We start from the raw sequence: 21,885 nt of genomic DNA, 5'->3' as shown, positions 1-21,885 counted from the left end.
GGTAGTGTAGTATTTCTCAATGCTACCGTGAATAAAACGTGATTTTCTTAAAACAAGGTTGATATCATATGGACTTTTGGATTATATCATAAGGACTTCTAGTCACAATTCGTCTGATGAATTATTAGCTGGGTTCATTACTGAATTCTCGAAATATAATGTTTTGTTTTTTTTACCTATAGGGCTTGGGAAAATGTACTCTGCACTCTGGAACTATAGTATAGTGTTTTGGAACTTCAGGTCGCCCCACGACCAATACATCCATGCCCACGACACGCCTTACTTCCGCATTCTCTGATTGCAACAGAAGTTGATGGAAGTGGTCGCAACACTCTCTCAACGGTTCTGGTCATAGACATAATAACGAACTTTATTATGTCTATGGTTCTGTGTTGCCCATAGCTGTTTTGGGGAAATTAGCCAAGATCATCATTGAACAGCATTACCCACAACCGCTTGCACAGTGGAACGTTCTTACGGATGTGACGTCACATCCTCAACCGCCACAGTTTCCTCCCGAAGTGTAAATGGGGACATGACACAGTTCTTTCGTGTTTTTTAAGGAAAAGAACACAATCGATCGAATTTAAAGCTATTTTAGGGGATATTTTAAGGTGAAGACGTGTAGTCGGGGTTCGGAGTGGTCGTTTAACGGCGATGGAGGCCGTGCCTCGTATGCCGATGATCTGGCTGGATCTAAAGGAGGCTGGGGAGTTCCAGTTCAGCCCGTCCGTCAAGCAGGTGAGCTGGGCGGTGAGAGGAGAGGAGCAACAGGGCGCAGCGGGGAGCGCCGAGGAAGTTAACCACATACGATTAGCTAGCTAGCTACAGACGTGACCACCCCAATTAGCAAACCAGCTAAATAGACATCTAATTACATGACATGCTCGTTTGCTAGCTCGCTAGCTTCGAGTAGGTTGTTAGTACAGTCAGCTAACGTCAGCTAGCTAGCGGTCAACCCTGCCTCCGCCTTTGTTTACATTAGGCCAGCAAGTCAAATTGAAAATAATTAGCTCTACTAGCGTAGCTAATGGCTATTTGACAGCGTTAAGCTACTTTAGCTAGCTCGCTAGCGCTACACGAAGCTTGAAGTTGTCACAACAAGATTCCTATTCATCTATCTCAATACTTGGTGGACGAGCTTCTGTTCTGAAGTCCGCCACAGCAATCCCCCAAAACAAGACTCAAGAGTGACGGAAAAAGACAATCAAAGGGGCATGATGTCATGGATGGTCACAACTGGTTTGAGCAGTACTACTAGTTAGGTTGTCTTGAGAGCTTGATAACCAGTAGAAAGCCGTCAGAGTGTAGCTAAATCACAGTCTGTCCCTTAAAGTCTAGAGAAACCATACAGCACACTGCCTCGACCCTCAATATCTCCCAAAATATAGGCCCGTTTGTTATTCCTTCAAGATAAAATCAGAAGACATTTGCTCTCCTTGGTCATCTACTGATGAATGGTCTTACTGACCCCGACGCATCAGTTGTCTAGGGGAGAAAATCATATGTATTATTATATGTTATTCATACATTTAGGTTTTATTGGTACATTTTACCATCAGCCGCCATTATCCACAGAGCATATTTGATAGCCAGGCGAGTGACAGGGTCTCAGACTTGTGAATCAGGTGGAACCCATAATCTCCAGTGTCGTGAATCAGTGAAGGAATTTGGAGAAGCAAAGTAAGCAGGCAGCATGAGGGGACCAATACATCCATGGAGGTGACAGACAGGGAAGGGAAGGGAAGGGAGCCAACATGGTGGGTCCAGTATGACAGTGACCACTTGTGAGTCATCTCCTTATAATTTTGTGTAGGGGTCTAAGTGATAGGCCAGCTTGTTTGCCAGCCAGTTTGTGCAGCCTATGTTCTCTCTTTTTCTGTTTATATAATTTCTGTTTATATATATATTTGTGTATTTCATTATTTCATACAGGCCTCTTTGGAGAACTTAGCCAGTCTGGACACACCCAATTACCTAGGTTATACCTGCACGTATTCAACCTTGATTACGTTTGTCTTATGTATGTGGACACACTTCCTGTTTGCCACGCATACGCTGAAGATAGCTGAAGGGCTGAAACGTTCGACCTGCCTGTAAAGTATGTTGCTTTGAAGCAATAAAGCATCCATTTTTGGAATTCGTGAGTGCTGGTTCTTCTACCACTTTTGACAGACAGGGAAGGGACAGAGGGAGAGGAATGGGAGAGGGTTAGAGAATCACAGTCTCGTGTAGTCAGGTGATTGGTTGGTTGGTAACGGTGCATATTTATTTTTGCCTTGTCATTGTGGGCTATTTTTTAATTGTTGAATTGTGTGTGTGTGTGTGAGTGAGTGTGTGTGTGTGTGTGGGGCTCAGGAGGGTAGTATGAAGGGTTGTTCACCCCTGATGATGAAAAAGAGCCTCATTATAGAGGCTCATCAGGTCAGGAGAAACTGGCTAAGCATGGTGGGATATGGAGTCATCAGGAGGTCAGTCCAGCTGAGGTCCAGAGTTGAGATAAATGAACAGAGTTAAAACTGCCCTGCAACATGTAGCCTGTTTTTTTCCTATGTAATTTAAAGGAATCTAGAATCTAAAGCCAACTGAACAGCGACCCCCTCAGTCAATCACTGTCTGTTCTCACTTCTCACCCCGTCTCAGTCACTGTCTGTTACTCCTTACCTCCCTGCAGTTCATCCTGAAGAACTATGGGGAGAACCCAGACAACTACAATGAGCAGCTGAAGAAACTGGAAACGCTGAGACAGGTGGGCCCTGGGATTCATCAGCCTTTCCTGTCAACCCTGTTGTCAACAACAGGAAGTTGGCCTATCTGTATGGTGTGTTGTTGTTGTGGTGTTGATGTGTTGTTCTGTCTGTGTCTGTCAGAGTGCGGTGAACGTGACGCGGGACTTTGAGGGATGCAGCACGCTGAGGAAGTACTTCGGTCAGCTGCACTACCTGCAGAGCCGCGTCCCCCTGGGGCCGGGGCAGGAGGCCGCCGTGCCCATCTCATGGTAGGACAGGAATACCACACACACACACACACACACACACACACACACAGACACACACACATATACAGACACACGCACACATACACACACACACATACACAGACATACACACACATATACAGACACACACACACACATATACAGACATACACACACATATATACACACACACACACACACACACACACACACACACACATATACAGACACACACACACACACATATACAGACATACACACACATATACACACACATATATACACACACACACACACATACACACATACACATATACAGACACACATATACACACATACACACATCTATACACCACATTACACATACACACACACATAACACAGTTATTACAGTAGAGTTAAATATTTTTCCCGAAATTTGCTTTTTTTTCCTCCCGGGATTTGCTGCTCTCTTTTCCGGTATTCCCGGGAAAAATATTAATGTTTTTCATTTTATGGTGTGGAGTGCATGTAGTGCACACAACTCTAATAATTTTGACCTAGAATCTATATTGAGATAAAGTTCACATGCAGAATAGCTTGGACTCTAGAGGCGTGTTTGTGTGCTGTTTATCATCTAAACGAACGCAGTTTAAATGGCAATAATAATCAGCAGCTTCTACTTCAGTAATGCTCGGATGTAGCCTTCGTGATCCGACTGCAGGGAAGCACTAACAGCTGGCCTGGTTATACACAATAAACTTAAGACATTTAATTAGTTAAATTCACCATGTCGCTGCTCCGAAATGATCACTCAATGCTCGATGTTTACAGAATATTTATTTTGCAGTCATTCGTAGAACAGTTCACCACAAATATCTTAATCTTTTTTATAAAGCGACTGTGACAGCCTGTGCAATTAAATGTCTCGAAAAATAAAAAACTGGTTTGCATGGCATCCATAATATGAGAAAAACAGAGGTAGGTCTTTTTATAAAGTATGCCTAACAGTAGCCTGTGAAATTAAATAGGCCTAATTTATGTTTTTGGTTGCTCGGAAATATTTCCACACGAAGCTGGAGTGGCTGGACATAGCCTATGGGATGTTGTAGGGTAGCCACGCACGCGGTAGCCTACGGTACGTCATGCAGAAAATAGACATGCACGTCACTACGCACGCACTGTGTGCAGAGATTGCAATAATATCATGCAGCTCAGCTGTTAAAATAATAATTAAAACCCATGCCAATGGATTTTTTGGTCAGATTATTAATTCAATTATTAATTATTATTGAAATTGCAATTCCCGTTTTCCCGCTGTTCATTTCCCGGGAAACGAGAAATGGTTCCGAGGACGGGTTCCGGGAATACCGGTAGTACCGATTTAACTCTAATGTACAGTACAATGTTACATGTTGTCCCCACTGTATTGACAGTTATTATTGCATTCTTTTGCCAGGACAGAGATCTTCTCTGGCAAGACCGTGACCCATGACGACATCAGCTACGAGCAAGCCTGCATCCTCTACAACCTCGGTGAGTTTCATCATCACAGCACGCTGTCAGACCACCACTGTCCCTTATGCTCTGATGTGAGTGAAAACACTCTACAGTGTTTACTTTGGTATGAACAGAACTCAAAATGTTTACTTTAATGTAAACATGACAAATATCCGAACTGAGAGGTTGAATGACCTCATGATTCCTGTATGGTTGTTTTGTGTCTAGCTGCTAAATGACCTCATGATTCCTGTATGGTTGTTTTGTGTCTAGGTGCTAAATGACCTCATGGTTGCTGTGTGTTTGTTTGTGTCTAGGTGCTCTCCATTCTATGCTGGGAGCCATGGATAACAGGGTGTCAGAGGAGGTGAGCCTGGACAAGATGGCCGACATGTTTACAGCTTCATCCTCTTTCCTCTGTTCTCTATTAAGATCTCTCTCTTTCTCTCTCTCTCTCTCTCTCTTCCTCTCTTTCTTTCCCTCTTTACCCATCTATCCGCCTCTCTCTTTCTATCTTTGTATCTATCTATCCATCTCTCTCCCTCTCTCTCTCTCTCTTCCTCCACCCCCCCCCTGCCTCTCTGTCTCCTCCCTCTCTCTTTCTCTCTCTCTCTCTCTCTCTCTCTCTCTCTCTCTCTCTCTCTCTCTCTCTCCCTCCCCCCCCCCCTCTCTCTCTCCCTCCCCCCTCCCTCTCTCTCAGGGGATGAAGGTGTCGTGTACACACTTCCAGTGTTCAGCAGGAGCCTTCTCCTACCTGAGGGATCACTTCAGCCACAACTTCAGTGTGGATATGAGTCACCAGATCCTTAATCTCAACATCAACCTCATGCTGGTAAATCTCTCTCTCTCCCTCTCTCTCTCTCTCTCTCTCTCTCTCTCTCTCTCTCTCCCCCCTCTCTCCCTCTCTCTCTCTCTCTCTCTCTCTCTCTCCCCCCCCCCATTCTAAAACACATGAACTGATGTTTGTCTTACTTTGATGCTGTAACAGTTTTCCCCAGGGGATTAATAAAGTCCTCTTAACTCCGTATTATCTGCGTCCTCCAGGGTCAGGCTCAGGAGTGTCTTCTAGAGAAGTCCATGCTGGACAACAGGAAAAGCTTCCTTGTGGCCCGAATCAGCGCTCAGGTAAACCCCTCCCTCACACTACAGTAAGATGGGGGTCCGCGGGGGTGTAATGGTCTAATCGTCGGGTTCCGGTTCAGCTGCCCACCGGGGAACAGGGTTCGAGACCCCAAGATCCCAACATACTCCTGAGGATCCACCGCTATACAGGAGTCACGGTCTCGGAGCGCAGACTGTGGGGTTATGGGACAGACTCTCCACAGCAGCGACAGGGGACAATCGGACAATAGGTCAAGTGTGATTGGCTACCAAATTAGGGGTAAATGGGATACAAATCTGAAATAAATGTATTATACAAATTATGATATAATTATTATACGAATCAGCGCTCAGGTAAACCCCTCGGTTACTGTACAGTAAGACGATCACTTCTCATTGTGGAAATCTTTTTTGGCTCGGCAAATAAAGTATCAAGCTTTTAAAAATAAAGACTAAAGCTTTTAGTTACGCGTACAAAAGATGAACTACCACGCGTCTCCTCTCCTCAGAAATGAACACGCCAGCAAAATACGCGCTTGTCTACGCGTCGCTAAACAGCAAAGTAATAACACGGCCTTAACATGGCGCTACCCGAGTCGTACTACAGCAGAGCGCCGCATAGCTGTGACTCGGTGACGCCAGACTGAGCGCCATCTAACGCCCCCCTGTGGTGTGGTGTGGTGTGATGTGTGGTGTGATGTGTGGTGTGATGTGTGGTGTGGTGTGGTGTGATGTGTGGTGTGGTGTGATGTGTGGTGTGATGTGTGGTGTGGTGTGATGTGTGGTGTGGTGTGGCGTGGCGTGGTGTGGCCTCGGTGCAGGTGGTGGACTACTATAAGGAGGCGTGCCGCGCCCTGGAGAACTCGGACACGGCCTCCATGCTGGGGAAGATCCAGAAGGACTGGAAGAAGCTGGTCCAGATGAAGATCTACTACTTCGCTGCCATCGCCCACGTGAGTGTCTGAGGTTTGACCGTGTGTGTGTGTGTGTGTGTGTGTGTGTGTGTGTGTGTGTGCGTGTGTGTGTGTGTGTGTGTGTGTGTGTGTGTGTGTGTGTGTGTGTGTGTGTGTGTGTGTGAACGTGACCATCCTGTGTTAGGTAGTCTGGAGTCAAGCGCCGCAAAACATGGGCAGAGGGGCGGAGCCAGTGCATTAGCCTACCTTTCAAATCCATCTGCATTTGAACATTATTTCATCAGGAGCGTATAGTGGGGACTAAATGAAAAACTCATTCCGGTAATACACTTTGTCATGTGTGCAATAAAAACCTTCGTGAAGTGATTGTTAACATGGAAGAAAGTCCAAGGAAATCCCACCTCGTGTGCCAGACACGCAACTGATTCTCATTGGTGTCCACGAACATCGTAGCTGTAGCGAGGGCTTCTGGGTAGGGGATGCTCAGTATATGTGTTAGAAGACAGGGGGAGCTCATCTTGCAAGTTGAGGAGAGTGTGTGTGAACATCCTGTGTTTGACGGAAGCATCTTGGAAGCGTTCTCTTCTCATCTTTAACGGTTCCTCGTTCTTCCAGCTGCACATGGGGAAGCAGGCGGAGGAGCAGCAGAAATATGGAGAGCAGGTGCGCCAACATCTCTTCTCTCCTCCAACTCTCATTCACTCAAATGTGGTCGTCCCCTCCCGTCTTATCTGACCTGGTGTTTTCTCGTCTCGCCAGCTGGCCTACCTGCAGAGCTCCCTGGACAAACTCAACGAAGCCATCAAGTTGGCCAAGGTACCACGCTCCTTCAAGTTGAATCCCGCTAACCTTTGACCTTTCTCATGTTTTTTTTCTGTGCTTGTGTGGATGAAGGGGCTTATCTCTGTCCTCTCCCTGCTCCCCTGTGTCCACTGTTCTGTTGTGGTTTTGAGCAGGGTCAGCCGGACAGCGTGCAGGAGGCCCTGAAGTTCACCATGGACGTGATCGGGGGGAAGTGAGTTAGCGGCCGTGTCTCCTGCTGGATCCACCATGGCTGAGCCCATTTAGTCCACTGGTCGGTTGATTAGTCGATGGGCTGTTGGTTCGGCCGAGATTTGTTTTGGTCCAGCATAGTAAAACAAACTGGGTGTGTCATATTGGATTTTTTTATTTATTGGACCAATTGGGAAAATGGACGACTGTTGGTCGACCAATATTAGTTTTAGTTGGGGACAGCCCTAGTATCCCCTCACCATGACAGCTGGAGAGATTAATGCCACAGCTTCGATTGAGGTTTGCAACTTTATACACTTTTGTTTTTTCTGTCCGTAGGTTCAACTCTGCCAAGAAAGACAACGACTTCATCTACCATGAGTCTGTCCCGTCTCTGGAGACACTAGCTTCAGTCAAAGGTAAGACTGCAACCCGCTCATACTAGACAGGGTGGACATACTAGACAGTCAGGGTACATGGACATACTAGACAGTCAGGGTACATTGACATACTAGACAGTCAGGGTGGACATACTAGACAGGGTGGACATACTAGACAGTCAGGTTACATGAGCATACTAGACAGGGTGGACATACTAGACAGTCAGGGTGGACATATTGGACAGTCAGGGTACATGGGCATACTAGACAGTCAGGGTGGACATACTAGACAGGGTGGACATACTAGACAGGGTGGACATACTAGACAGTCAGGGTGGACATACTAGACAGTCAGGGTGGACATACTAGACAGTCAGGGTGGACATACTAGACAGTCAGGGTGGACATACTAGACAGTCAGGGTGGACATACTAGACAGTCAGGGTACATGGACATACTAGACTTCTCGTGGGGGAAAGCATGAACTGTGTATTTTTGCTCTTCTCTCGCGCGGACGGACACACACACACACACACACACACACACACACACACACACAATCTCAATCTCATGTTTTCCTTCTCTACACGTTGTTCCCTTCCCCTCCAGGCGCGCCCCTGGTGAAGGCCCTGCCCGTCAACCCCACCGACCCCAGCGTCACCGGGCCTGACCTGTTCGCCAAGCTGGTGCCCATGGCTGCCCACGAGGCCTCCTCTCTCTACAGGTAGGCTAGGGGACCACACCTACGGGGGTCACCACCACCAGGGTGACGGAGAGGTCTAGATATCTGCTGGTGTAATGACTGTTTCTGCCCCCCCCCTTCCCCACAACCACAGCGAGGAGAAGGCCAAGCTGCTCCGAGACATCATGGCCAAGATCGACAGCAAGAACGACACCCTGGAGTGAGTGGGCACTGCTCTGTGCGTGTGTGCGTGCGTGTGTGCGTGTGCGTGACTTTGTTGTCTTATCTATGTAATGTTAAAGTTTACGATAGTTGCGTAACATGTTCTCGCTCAGATTAGTCATCGACATCAGCTGGATAATTAGTCATCATCATCAAAACTGACTCTGCAGTTGGGGCTGAAGAGCTTGATATGCCTTAAAGGGGCACAGTCACACTTGTTTCTGTTGCTATTATTTGGATTAAAATGCTTAAATGATATTTGTAGGCCTTTTTAAAATCACTGTAAGTGTAGTCGTTTCCCTACACAGACAAAATTGTGGAAATTGCGGAAAAAAATGTCAAAGGGCAAACCAGTCCAGTGACGTCATCGGACGCGTTCGCCCTTTGAGGTATTTCCGCCATTCCGATTTTGTCCGTTGGCCTCGGAATCTCGGAGCTCAAGATTCCAAAGATCCGTCTGAAGTGGTCTGAGACGAGAGGAGACGAGTCCAGAGGCCCCCGGACGGTCCGTGGGGCCCCAGCTCCGTCTGACGGGGGCCTCCTCTGTCTCCAGACAGTTCATGGACTCGCTGGGTCTGGAGCCGGAGTCGGTGGACAACCTGGACATGTACAGCCACATCCCCCCCGTCCTCATGGAGAAGTGCGCCGCCCTCAGCGTCCGGCCCGACACCGTCAAGAGCCTCATCCAGTCCATGCAGGGTCAGTGGCTGCTCTCACCTTACAGTATATACATCAGCCCTTATGCTGTGTTTACCCAGTTCGCCCAATCTCGCCGCGGGATCAATGGGTCGCAGAAAAATAAAACTTTTGCGAATGTCGGCCGCCCGCCGCCCAGTTCGCGGGAATTGTATTGACTTTCTATGTAAACTCGCTGCGCCGCAGGAAAAATTTGCGCCCGGTGTGAACACAGCATTACACTGAAGATATGGTTCATAACGCACCCCGATATACTTTATGCACCACGGACAAAATATATTCCTAGTACGTTGAAAAACGGCATGGCAATAAATAAATTCAGATTCTGATAACCTTGATATGAACCATATGATAACCATAGTAGCAGCAGATAGTCATAGTTGCACCTGAAGAAGGCCATTTTGGCCGAAACGTTGTGCCCTATTTATTAAAACTCATCGTGGGAGCTACATAGAGTGTGCGGACATTCTCTCTGTCTTAACCATATGATAACCACACATACCACACAGATTTGGTAGGAGTAGTTTGGTATTTAGCATTATAAGCCTTATTATAGGACAAGGATATTTACAATCATATACAACGGTCCATATATAAACACGTTGACAGACTGTGCACTCTTGAGATATTAGTGCTTATTGCTCATGTAACTGCTAAGTACACAATAACATTATAACAGGGCTTATAATGCTACATGCCAAACGACTCCTTTAAGATTGAGGTCTGCTCTCGCTTGCACACCGACCGCCCCCGTAAGCGCGCTTCTCGTGAGTGTGACTGTCCTCTGTCCCTCCCAGTGCTGCTTCTCTTGAGTGTGACCGTCCTCTGTCCCTCCCAGTGCTGCTTCTCTTGAGTGTGACTGTCCTCTGTCCCTCCCAGTGCTGCTTCTCTTGAGTGTGACTGTCCTCTGTCCCTCCCAGTGCTGCTTCTCTTGAGTGTGACCGTCCTCTGTCCCTCCCAGTGCTGCTTCTCTTGAGTGTGACCGTCCTCTGTCCCTCCCAGTGCTGCTTCTCTTGAGTGTAACCATCCTCTGTCCCTCCCAGTGCTGCTTCACTTGAGTGTGACCGTCCTCTGTCCCTCCCAGTGCTGTCGGGGGTGTTCACCGACGTGGAGGCGTCCCTGAGAGAGATCCGGGACGTGCTGGAGGAGGACGAGGCCGGTCTGCGGGCCCTGCGGGAGGCGAGCGGGGCCCCTCCAGGGGCGGAGCCGCACCCCCAGGCCCAGACCCAGGCCCTGGCCGAGATCCGCAGGGACCTGGAGAAGTACATGGAGGCCCATGAGAAGGCCAGCTTCACCAACACGGAGCTGCACCGGGCGATGAACCTGCACATCAGCAAGCTGCGACTGCTGGGGGGGCCCCTGGAGGCCCTGAGAGAGGCCCTGCCCCGGCCGCAGCTCAACGAAGGTAGGAATGTGTGTGTGTGTGTGTGTGTGTGTGTCTTGTGTATAGGTTTGAGAGTTAGTGCTTTTATATCAGTAGTACATTTGTGGCCATGCGGAGTTTGTTTAAATGGCTGTTGTTTTATGGCATCCCTGTTCTTTCAGAGGAGGTCGCCGGACTACAGTGCATGAAAAGGATTCTGGGTAAGGTGCAGGAGATGAGGGAACAGAGAAGCTCTCTGGAGAAGCAGCTGAGAGACCTCATCCAGCAGGACGACATCACCTCCGCCCTGGTCACCACAGAGCGCGCCGACATGAAGGTAGGGATCAGCCAGTAGCGTTAGCCTCAGGCTACCGTTAGCATTGAATTTCCTCAGAGAGTGCTTACTCGGGCAGTCTTTCCACTTAAAAGTAATGAAAGTAGTAAATAAAAAAAATAAAAAATTACTACTAAAATATGATTTGAATACTATAATACTACAGTTAAAATAGTGAAATGCAATCCCAGAGAAACAAAAACCCAAATTAAATTAAAACAACTATCCTTTGTCCTGTTGAGAATTGACCAACTGCCGAAATACAAACAGGAAGCAGCTTATTAGCAGGAACAGGAAGCCAACGTTTGTAGCGTGAACACCCCCCCCCCTCTCTCCCTCTTTCTCCCTCTCTCTCTCCTCCCCCCTCCCTCTCCTCCCCCCTCTCCCTCCGTCAGCGGCTGTTCGAGGAGCAGCTCAGGAAGTACGAGCAGGTGAAGGTGTACATCGACCAGAACCTGGCGGCCCAGGAGAACATCCTCAAGGCGCTGACGGAGGCCAACGTCCAGTACGCCTCAGTGCGCAAGGGCCTGGGGGAGACGGAGCAGCAGTGGAACGGCACGGTGCAGGCGCTGGTGGCCTCCTACGAGGCCTACGAGGACCTGATGAAGAAGTCGCAGGAGGGGAGGGACTTCTACCAGGACCTGGAGGCCAAGGCCTCACGCCTGCTGGAGAGAGCCAAGAGCCTGTGTCAGAGCAGGGAGGAGGAGAGGAAGGTTGTGTTAGACAGGTGAGGAGGAGGAGGAGGAGGAGGAGGCTGTGTCAGAGCAGGGAGGAGGAGAGGAAGGCTGTGTTAGACAGGTGAGGAGGAGGAGAAGGCTGTGACAGGGCAGGGAGGAGGAGAGGAAGGCTGTGTTAGACAGGTGAGGAGGAGGAGAAGGCTGTATCAGAGCAGGGAGGAGGAGAGGAAGGCTGTGTCAGACAGGTGATGAGGAGGAGGAGAAGGCTGTGTTAGACAGGTGAGGAGGAGGAGGCTGTGTCAGAGCAGGGCGGAGGAGAGGAAGGCTGTGTTAGACAGGTGAGGAGGAGGAGGAGAAGGCTGTGTTAGACAGGTGAGGAGGAGGAGGAGGTGGAGGAGGAGGAGGAGAAGGCTGTGACAGGGCAGGGAGGAGGAGAGGAAGGCTGTGTTAGACAGGTGATGGGGAGGAGGAGGAGGAGGAGGAGGAGAAGGCTGTGTTAGACAGTTGAGGAGGAGGAGGAGGAGAAGGCTGTGACAGGGCAGGGCGGAGGAGAGGAAGGCTGTGTTAGACAGTTGAGGAGGAGGAGGAGAGGAAGGCTGTGTTAGACAGGTGAGGAGGAGGAGGAGGAGGAGGAGGCTGTGTCAGAGCAGGGCGGAGGAGAGGAAGGCTGTGTTAGACAGGTGAGGAGGAGGAGGAGAAGGCTGTGTTAGACAGGTGAGGAGGAGGAGGAGGAGGAGGAGAAGGCTGTGTCAGAGCAGGGAGGAGGAGAGGAAGGCTGTGTTAGACAGGTGAGGAGGAGGAGAAGGCTGTTTTAGACAGGTGAGGAGGAGAGGAAGGCTGTGTTAGACAGGTGAGGAGGAGGAGGCTGTGTCAGAGCAGGGAGGAGGAGAGGAAGGCTGTGTTATACAGGTGAGGAGGAGATGGAGGAGAAGGCTGTGTTGGACAGGTGAGGAGGAGGAGGAGAAGGCTGTGTTAGACAGGTGAGGAGGAGGAGGCTGTGTTAGACAGGTGAGGAGGAGGAGGCTGTGTTAGACAGGTGAGGAGGAGGAGGCTGTGTTAGACAGGTGAGGAGGAGGAGAAGGCTGGGTTAGACAGGTGAGGAGGAGGAGGCTGTGTTAGACAGGTGAGGAGGAGGAGAAGGCTGGGTTAGACAGGTGAGGAGGAGGAGGAGAAGGATGTGTTAGACAGTTGAGGCTGGAAGCGTTAATGAAGTGTTAGGATGGATCGATAAGGGGTCGGTCGAGGAGTGTTCTTTTATTATAGATAAAATGAATCACATTTTATAATGAAAATGTCCTGCAAGCTTTCTTCAATTCCCACACGCCCCCCCCCCTCTCTCTCTCCCTCTCCCTCTCCCTCTCTCTCTCCCTCTCCCTCTCTCTCTCCCTCTCCCTCTCCCTCTCCCTCTCCCTCTCGCTCTCTCCCTCTCCCTCTCTCTCTCTCTCTCTCTCTCTCTCCCTCTCTCTCTCACACACACAATCACCCCTCTCTCTCTCTCTCTGTCTCTCTCTCTCACACACACACTCACTCCTCTCTCTCTCTCTCTCTCTCACACACACACACTCACCTCTCTCTCTCTTTCTCTCTCTGTCTCTCACACACACACACTCACCCCTCTCTCTCTCTCTCTCTCTCTCTCTCTGTCTCTCTCTCTCACACACACACTCACCCCTCTCTGTCTCTCTCTCTCTCTCACACACTCACTCCTCTCTCTCTCTCTCTCTCTCTCACACACACACACACACACACACACTCACCTCTCTCTCTCTCTCTCTCTCTCTCTCTCTGTCTCTCTCACACACACACACACACACACACACTCACCCCTCTCTCTCTCTCTCTCTCTCTCTCTCTCTCTCTGTCTCTCTCTCACACACACACACACTCACCCCTCTCTCCCTTCACCCCCCCGCCCACAGGGAGAGTCAGAAGAGGTGTCCGGCAAGGCCCACGGCGGCCAAGCCCTCCCTGCAGCCCAAGGGCTCGGACGGCGACTCGGCCTGCGCCAGCCTGGAGGATGCCGAGCTCGCCCAGCTGAGCGCCGCCATCCTCAGCCTGGGGGGCGACCTCCCCGAGGAGCTCCGCAGCCTGCCCCCCGACCTCTCCTCCTCCTCCGGTACCCGCCCCCCGGGCTCCGAGGCCTACCCGGGCGCCGGCTCCTCCCTGGCGTGGCCTGGCGCCCCCGCGGCCCGCCTCTACGCCGCCCCCCCCCCGCTTCCCCGCCAACCTCCCCCCGCCGGAGCTCCTGGCCCGGATCTCCCAGTACCCCGGTCCTGCCCCCACGCCCGGCCAGGGACCCCCGCACCCGCAGATGATGGCGGCGCCGCCGCCGCCGGCGTCAGGCTACGCCCCGCCCCAGCCCATGCAAGCCCCTCCCCAGCCCGCCACGGTCCGACCCTCCACCACCACGGTGGACAGCGTCCAGACCCCCATCGCCAGCTACGCCCCCACCCCCCGGCACCCGGGGCCCCCCATCGCCGGCTACTCCCCCGCGGCCCCCCCTCCCCCGCCGCCGCAGATGGGCGCCTACCCGCACTACATGCCCCAGCCGGGGGGGGCGCCGGGGCAAATGCCCCACCAGCAACCGCAGTACCCCCAACCTCCACCGGGGCAGCAACAGCTGGGATACCAGGCCGCGCCCAGGGGGATGCCGGCCCCCCGGGCCCCCGTCCACCAGCCCCAGCCGGGGTACCCCCAGTACCAGCCCCGCCCGGCCATACCGCCCCAATACCCGCACCCGTACCCCGGCCAGGGGCAGCACGGCGGCTACCCGCCCCACCTGCCCCAGGGATACCCCCCCCAGCCCCCCCAGCAGGGCTACCCCCAGCAGCACCCCCAAATGATCCCCGGCGCCATGCCGAGGCCACAGCCCCCCACCCCGGGCCAGATATCCCCTCACCCCGCCCACCCCCAGATGCCCCTGGCGTCCCAGCCCTACATGCACCAGATGCCCCCTCACCCCCACCAGCAGATGCTGCCCCCCCACCCCCACCAGCAGCAGCAGATGCACCCCGGCGTCCTGCAGATGCCCCCGCATCAGCCCATGCCCCAGGGACAACCCCAGATGCCCCCGGCGGCCCCGCAGAACTACCTGCCCCCTACCGGCCAGGGCGTGGCCCCCCCCGGCCTCCGCCACCAGCCCCCGGTCTCGCTGCCCCACATGGTCCCCGGCCCCCATGGCCACCATGTGCCCCGGGGCCCCGCCCTCCCGCACCCCCAGCACCCCCACCCCGGCCCGCCCCCCATGACTCACCTCCCCCAGCAGCAGCAGCAGCAGGCCATGAGGATGCCCCCCCAGCCCCAGCCTCACCCCCCCCACGGGGCCGTCTGCTACCCGGGGGGGGCCCCCACCATGATGCCCCAGCAGTCTCTGGCCCCCCAGAGCATAGCCCCGCAACAGCCCCCCTCCATGCCCCCCCACCCCCAGCCGCCCCCGGCCTCCCCGATGTACCCCGCCGCCCCTCTGCAGCCCGCCTCCATGGGCCCCCCGCCGGGGCCCCAGCCTCAGGGAGGCCTCCCCCCCCAGCAGCAGCACATGATCCCGGCCCCCTCGGGGGTCGCTCCGCCGGCGGCCCCCAACGCCGTGGTCCCGCCCTCCCCGGCGCCGTCCCCCTCCCCCTCTCCCTCCCTCCCGGCCGCCTCCTCCTCCTCGCTCGGCCCGCCCCCCGCGCCTGGGGGGCCCCCGCCTCTCCCCTCGCCCTCCTCCTCCTCCCCCTCGCCCTCCCTCTTCCAGAGGCAGAACTCCAGCACGGACGACCTCCTGTCGTCCAGCCCCGAGAGCCAGCCCGGGGGCCCCAAGGGGCCGGCCAACGTCCTGCTGCCCATCAAGGCCGACCCCCAGGACGGGGAGCGGCGGAAGAAGAGCTCCCAGGGGGTCCTCCTGATCCAGGGCGACCCCTACCAGGCCCCCGAGCGGGTGGCCCACCTCTGCGGCGAGCTGGAGCGCTTCAGGGCGTCGGTGGTGTCCTTGGAGCGTCCGGCGGCCGAGGCGGACGAAGGCAGCGGCGGCGGCGGCGTGTCGGAGCTGGACGCGCGCTGGCGGGAGCTGCAGGAGCAGCAGGAGAAGGAGGCGCGGCAGCTGTCCATCGCCGTGGCGCGCTGCTATACCATGAAGAACCGGCACCAGGACGTCATGCCGTACGACGCCAACCGCGTGGTGCTGCGCTCCGGCAAGGACGACTACATCAACGCCAGCTACGTGGAGGAGCTGTCGCCCTACTGCCCCCGGGTCATCGCCACGCAGGCGCCGCTCTCGGGCACGGCCGCCGATTTCTGGCTGATGGTGTACGAGCAGAAGGTCTCGCTGGTCGTCATGCTGGTGACGGAGCAGGAGCTGGACAAGGTACGGGGATATATCGGTCACACACTGACCGATATATCCCGATAATCATGATCATAATCATATCGTGATAACCCTATCGTGATGATCATAATCAGATATATTGTGATATTTAAAATGAAAAAAATGCTAATATCCTGTAAATATATCATATTTAATAACAATGACATTATGAAATAGTAGAGTAAATAAAATAAAATAAAAAGATTAAATTAATTATAATCACTTGTTTTCAGTTTTTCAGGAGAAAACAAACATTGTAGCAAAATAAAGTTTGATTTATTTTAAGTGATCACATTTTTCGTTGTAATGATTGTTATTGATATCACTATAATATTCTAATTGTGATATTTTTGCCATGATAATCGTATTGTGAAAATGTGATAATGTGACAGCCCTAGAACTCGGCTATTTATTTGAGCGTACAAATGTGAGAAAAGTAAACAAATATTTGTTTATTTCCTGTTTTCCTCATTTCCTGTGTCCTGTAGGGAAAAGTTTTGCGCTACTTCCCCACAGAGCGCGGACAGCAGCTTTCTCAGGGACCAATCACGCTCACCCTGACCACGCAGAAGACCACGCCCACCCACGTGGAGCGCATGATTGGCCTGCAGTACCGGGACCAGAGCCTCAAACGCACCGTCATCCACCTGCAGTTCACCTCCTGGCCTGAGCTGTGAGTCGACACACACACATACGCACGCACACACACACATACATACACACACATTCTTGCTTGATTTGCTTGGGCTGAAAACATATGTCTACCTTCGTCATACTAGAAAAGAAAAAGGCTTGCACATCCACTACACAGACCAGGTGCAGGACAAACCGGAGTGCGAATGAGAAAAAGAGTAGAGTCCCAAACCTTGGGAACATTCCATTTTTCTATTTGCTCCAGTGTGAGTTTACCTTCGTCATCCTCCCTCTCCCTTCCCAGGGGTCTTCCGCACAGCAAGAGTAACCTGATCCGCTTCATCCAGGAGGTTCATGGCCACTACCTGCACCAAAGACCCCTCCACACCCCCATCCTGGTTCACTGCAGGTCGGGCACACTACCCAACTGTTCTGCTGCTGCAGAGTGTTTTACAGTTCATTTTGCTGCTGTTAGGTCAAAACCTTCTCCATTTTAGTGGTGTTGTTGTTTTTCCTTCAATTGAAAGCTGGGAGCCCTTTACAACCTCTGAACACCTCCTAGCCCTGGGACCAATTACATGTGTTCTAAACAGATCATCACATCACATGATCAGATGTTATGTTTAAAAAAAACAAACATAGAAATTGGTTGTTCTTTTCAACATTCTGAAAACGTTTTGGAGATACAAGGCTTTGACTCAACAGCAGCGAAATGTAAAAGGTGTTAAGAGTGTAGTACGCATACAGTATTGTGGGTAAATCGTTGTGTGTGTGATATGCTATTGCTACATAACGACATAAAGACAACACGGAGGTCTGGTCTGGCTGTTTGGTGTTCGTTGTGTTCTATTGACTGACTGAGGCGTTTTCCCCACTCCCTCCCTCTCTCTCTCGCTCTCTCCCTCTCTACCTCTCTCGCCACCCCCCCCCCCCCCCCCTCTCTCTCTCAGCTCGGGCGTGGGTCGCACCGGCGCCCTCTGCCTGCTGTACGCGGCGCTGCAGGAGCTGGAGGCCGGGAACGGCATCCCTGACCTCCCCCTGCTGGTCACCAAGATGAGGCAGCAGAGGAAGAACATGCTGCAGGACAAGGTACTGACTGACTGACTGACTGACTGACTGACTGACTGACTGACTGACTGACTGACTGACTGAGGGTTCCCACGGGTCACGGGATTTCTGGAATATCAAGGAATTTTACAAAGTCTATTCCAGTCATGGAATATCAGGGGATTTTGTTTGTAGTATGTTTACATTTTATTTTGAGGAGGTTAATGTAGAATGAGGTAGAGAGACAGGTTCATGTAGGAGGAGGTCGAGAGACTGAGGTTCATGTAGGAGCTGGTAGTGAGACTAGGGGTTCATGTAGGAGCTGGTAGAGAGACTAGGGGTTCATGTAGGAGCTGGTAGAGAGACTAGGGGTTCATGTAGGAGCTGGTAGAGAGACTAGGGGTTCATGTAGGAGCTGGTAGTGAGACTAGGGGTTCATGTAGGAGCTGGTAGAGAGACTAGGGGTTCATGTAGGAGCTGGCAGAGAGACTAGGGGTTCATGTAGGAGCTGGTAGAGAGACTAGGGGTTCATGTAGGAGCTGGTAGAGAGACTAGGGGTTCATGTAGGAGCTGGTAGAGAGACTAGGGGTTCATGTAGGAGCTGGTAGAGAGACGAGGGGTTCATGTAGGAGCTGGTAGTGAGACTAGGGGTTCATGTAGGAGCTGGTAGTGAGACTAGGGGTTCATGTAGGAGCTGGTAGAGAGACTAGGGGTTCATGTAGGAGCTGGTAGTGAGACTAGGGGTTCATGTAGGAGCTGGTAGTGAGACTAGGGGTTCATGTAGGAGCTGGTAGAGAGACTAGGGGTTCATGTAGGGGATTGCTGTCTGGCTGTTGGCTCTGTGTTATTAGTGTTCAGGATATTTGAAAAATGAAGAAGTTTCACAGTTCATGCCTTCACATAGAATCAAGGCTTCGTTTGTTTTTTCACAAAAGAAAAAAAGTCCATGTTATGAATGATTGTCATGGTGTCCAGGTGATCGTAGTTTCGGCCTCGCCCCGTCTCCACAGATGCACCTGAAGTTCTGCTACGAGGTGGTTCTGAAGCATGCCGAGCAGGTCCTCCAGCGCCACGGGATCACTACCGCCCCCTGCAGCAAAACCCCCAGCACTACAGCCACCAAGGTTCATCCGCTCATTTTCCCTTTCATTATCATCCGCTAAAAACAATCGCAAGTCAGTCTTGATGTTCCGATAAAATCAGAACATGTTTAATATTATCTGAAGTTTTTAGTCTTGGCTCATGCAAATGACCGAGCATGATCCCAGTCTTTGCCAAATCTTATCGTCTGTGACTAAAAACGTATCGACGTCGACGACATGACGTCTTTAGAGGTGAGAGGGTGTCAGACTTTGGTCTTTTAGCGCGTGGTAGGCATTAGATTAAACCCTGCATCATTATGGACAGCTCTGTTGTAGCTGTTTGTTTGGTCATTGTCATAGTTTAAATCGTGGATAGTGGTTTGATCCAGCGAAGGTCTGTCCATTATTGTCAGTCTAATGTTTCATTCATCTACTCTGCCTGCCTGGTTCTGGTCAGGGGTTCTGCGAGTTCTGGTCAGAGCAGGTACACCTGTACTCCTGTAATCTTAAGCACCATCTCTGTGCTGGCACCTCGCTCGCCCTCCCGTGGCTGAAGTTCTGTTGTTCCTCTCTCCTCGTCCAGCCTTACTCGCGACAGGACTCTCAGCTGGACCTGGTTCTGGGCGGAGACGTGCCGATCAGCTCCATCCAGGCCACCATCGCCAAGCTCAGCATCCGTCCCCCCAGCGCCACCGACCCGGCCATGGAGGCCGGCGCCCCCTGTGGCCCGGAGGACCCGCCCCTTGCCGCCCTGCCTGACGGCCTCCATGCCCTGGACGGGGACCTGGAGCCGGCCGCTGCCCCCACACCCCAGCCCCCCTCCTCCCTCAGCCCCCCTCTCTCCTCCCCCTCCTCCCCCGTAAAGGTCCCCTCCCCGCCGGCCAACGGCGTGGCTGACCCCGCCCCCTCTTCTCCCCCTCCCACGGCCAATCATCACTCGCTACCAGAGGCGGCGGCGCACGCCCCCGCCTCTTCCCCCCTCCCCGCCTCGGGCCCCGCCCCTTCCTCCCTGGAGCTGCTGGCCTCGCTGGCGCCTGAGGCCTTCTCCATGGAGGGCGGGGGCAAGGGCAAGCAGCGCGTGACCAAGCAGAGCTTCCTGCAGCCGGCCGAGGGCGGGGGCCTCCGGGGGGCCCGCGAGCAGGGAGGGGACGACCCCCTGGGGAGCCTGGACCCCCTCTGGAGCCTCCACAAGAGCTGAAACCTCCAGCTAGCGTTTGCTCTTTATACCAGCCTGGCTTCAAACCCACCATCCAACCCGGACTACTACTGCTGCTGCTGTTGTAGTAGTAGTAGGGGCCAGGGGTTGGTTTGGAACTGGGCCTCTCCTGTCGCTATAGGGACTCTCCTACATTCCCGCCTCCCCCTCATCTGTGGCCTGTGCTTCTGGAGCCCAATCACTGTGCACCTTTTTCTGTTTGTCTCGTTTGTTTGTTGTTGTTTTTCTCTCTGTGATTCGGTGCGTTTTCTTTTTCTTCACAATATCTGGCGCCACGATCCCAGCATGCACTCTTTCCTTGTCCCTAGCAAAAGCAGCACCCTGTGTCCTCGCCTGTGCGGGATGGTTGTCATGGTAACAGTGACGGGGGATTGGCTTGGGCTCTCCCAAGTGGACTGAATGATGAGGGTGACTGGAATATATGATTGCACTACGGTGACGCAGACACTGAGGCCAAAGGGTGTGTGTGTGCGCGCGCGTGTGTGTGGGGGGTGGGTGTTAGAAGAACCCCCGATCTGCAGTCTGACTCGCTGTTATGGTTACCACATACCTATAGAGCGCAATCAGCACGTCTTAACGAGTCAGCGATTACCTTCTTTGTCCTTTTAACAACACTGTAAATATATATCTTAAATAAAATTCGAGCACCATTAACATGAAAATTGTCTTGTGTTTAATGGAGCCTACTTTCCTCTGCAGCACACACACAGTCACACACAGTCACACACACACGACCAGTATAGCACGTCAAGGTGTCAAAGCCTCTTTATTTGTAAATTAGTACAAAGTTTTGTTCCTGTTAAAAATAGTAAAATGGTACAGAAGTCACCTCCTGATGGGAGGAGAGGGATCAGGAGAGAAGCAGGAGCAACAGGAGCAGAGCAGGGCTATGATGTCACACAAACAACATAAACAACACAAATAACAACCGTCTCTCTCTCTGCCACACAAACAATAACGCCCGTCTGTCTTTCTCTGTCACACAAACAATAACACCTGTCTGTCTCTGCCATACAAACAATAACGCCCGTCTCTGTCACACAAACAATAACGCCTGTCTGTCTCTCCCTGTCCTCCCTCCCACCCTGTATTTGGTAGATCCAAACAAAGGGGTCAAAGGTGACACAGGCTTTGTCCCAGTCATCTACAAATCCCCGTTCATCTCCTCTCCCTCGTGCTCGTTCGGGTAGCAGTGCAGTACAGTGTAGACGGGGGGGGGGGGTGAACAAACCTATTAGTCGCAAGGACACAGGAGAAAGGCAGCGTCTCGGGACGAGAGGGACAGAACCCCGTCTTCACCGCCCTGCTGAAGCAGCACGGAGCTCAGTATAGTCCAGTACAGACATCCTACAGACCAGTATTCAACTAGTCCCCAGACCAGTATTCAACCAGTCCCCAGACCAGTAGTCACCCCACACCCTCCCCCCGGAAAAAAAAACCAAAAAACTAATTCACATTGCCAGAAAAAGTAGAAAAAAAACAAAACTCTAATAAAAAGTTCATCTATACATTAACTCTCCTCTCTAAAGCTGTCTCACCTAGGATTTATATACATCCATAAAACAAAGCTAATAAATTAGAGCTGTTCTGAGGCCTGCGGATGCACAGCCCTTCGCGAGGCAGCGTGTCAACTGGTTTGCATCTCAATTCTGGGATCAGTTTCTAACATTGATGAAACAGTGTTAGAAACTGGGGAGGGTGGGCGGGGGGGTCTTGATAAAATTAGAGGGTCTCTCCATCTGCGCTG

The 21,885-nt window shown here is 52.3% G+C and overlaps 1 protein-coding gene across 1 annotated transcript; it reads left to right on the top strand.

The window, feature by feature from the left end:
- The first annotated feature begins 573 nt into the window (after positions 1 to 573).
- Positions 574 to 20,745, top strand: ptpn23a (protein tyrosine phosphatase, non-receptor type 23, a). Its single transcript, XM_084441638.1, is given in 25 exon segments — positions 574 to 741; positions 2,675 to 2,749; positions 2,871 to 2,998; positions 4,416 to 4,492; positions 4,774 to 4,823; positions 5,157 to 5,288; positions 5,501 to 5,581; positions 6,379 to 6,510; positions 7,087 to 7,134; positions 7,231 to 7,287; positions 7,428 to 7,486; positions 7,804 to 7,883; positions 8,454 to 8,568; positions 8,681 to 8,746; positions 9,302 to 9,447; positions 10,529 to 10,849; positions 10,990 to 11,144; positions 11,537 to 11,868; positions 13,738 to 14,026; positions 14,028 to 16,160; positions 16,649 to 16,833; positions 17,098 to 17,202; positions 17,744 to 17,882; positions 18,851 to 18,964; positions 19,506 to 20,745. Coding segments are annotated over 25 exon segments (5,718 nt in total). The 5' UTR covers positions 574 to 657; the 3' UTR covers positions 20,121 to 20,745.
- Positions 20,746 to 21,885: the final 1,140 nt, after the last annotated feature.

This window comes from Borostomias antarcticus (genome assembly GCF_949987555.1).
Source record: "Borostomias antarcticus genome assembly, chromosome: 8".
NCBI lineage: Eukaryota > Metazoa > Chordata > Actinopteri > Stomiiformes > Stomiidae > Borostomias > Borostomias antarcticus.
The sequence above is the reverse complement of the archived record's forward strand: the minus strand, read 5'-3'. Positions and strand labels throughout refer to the sequence as shown.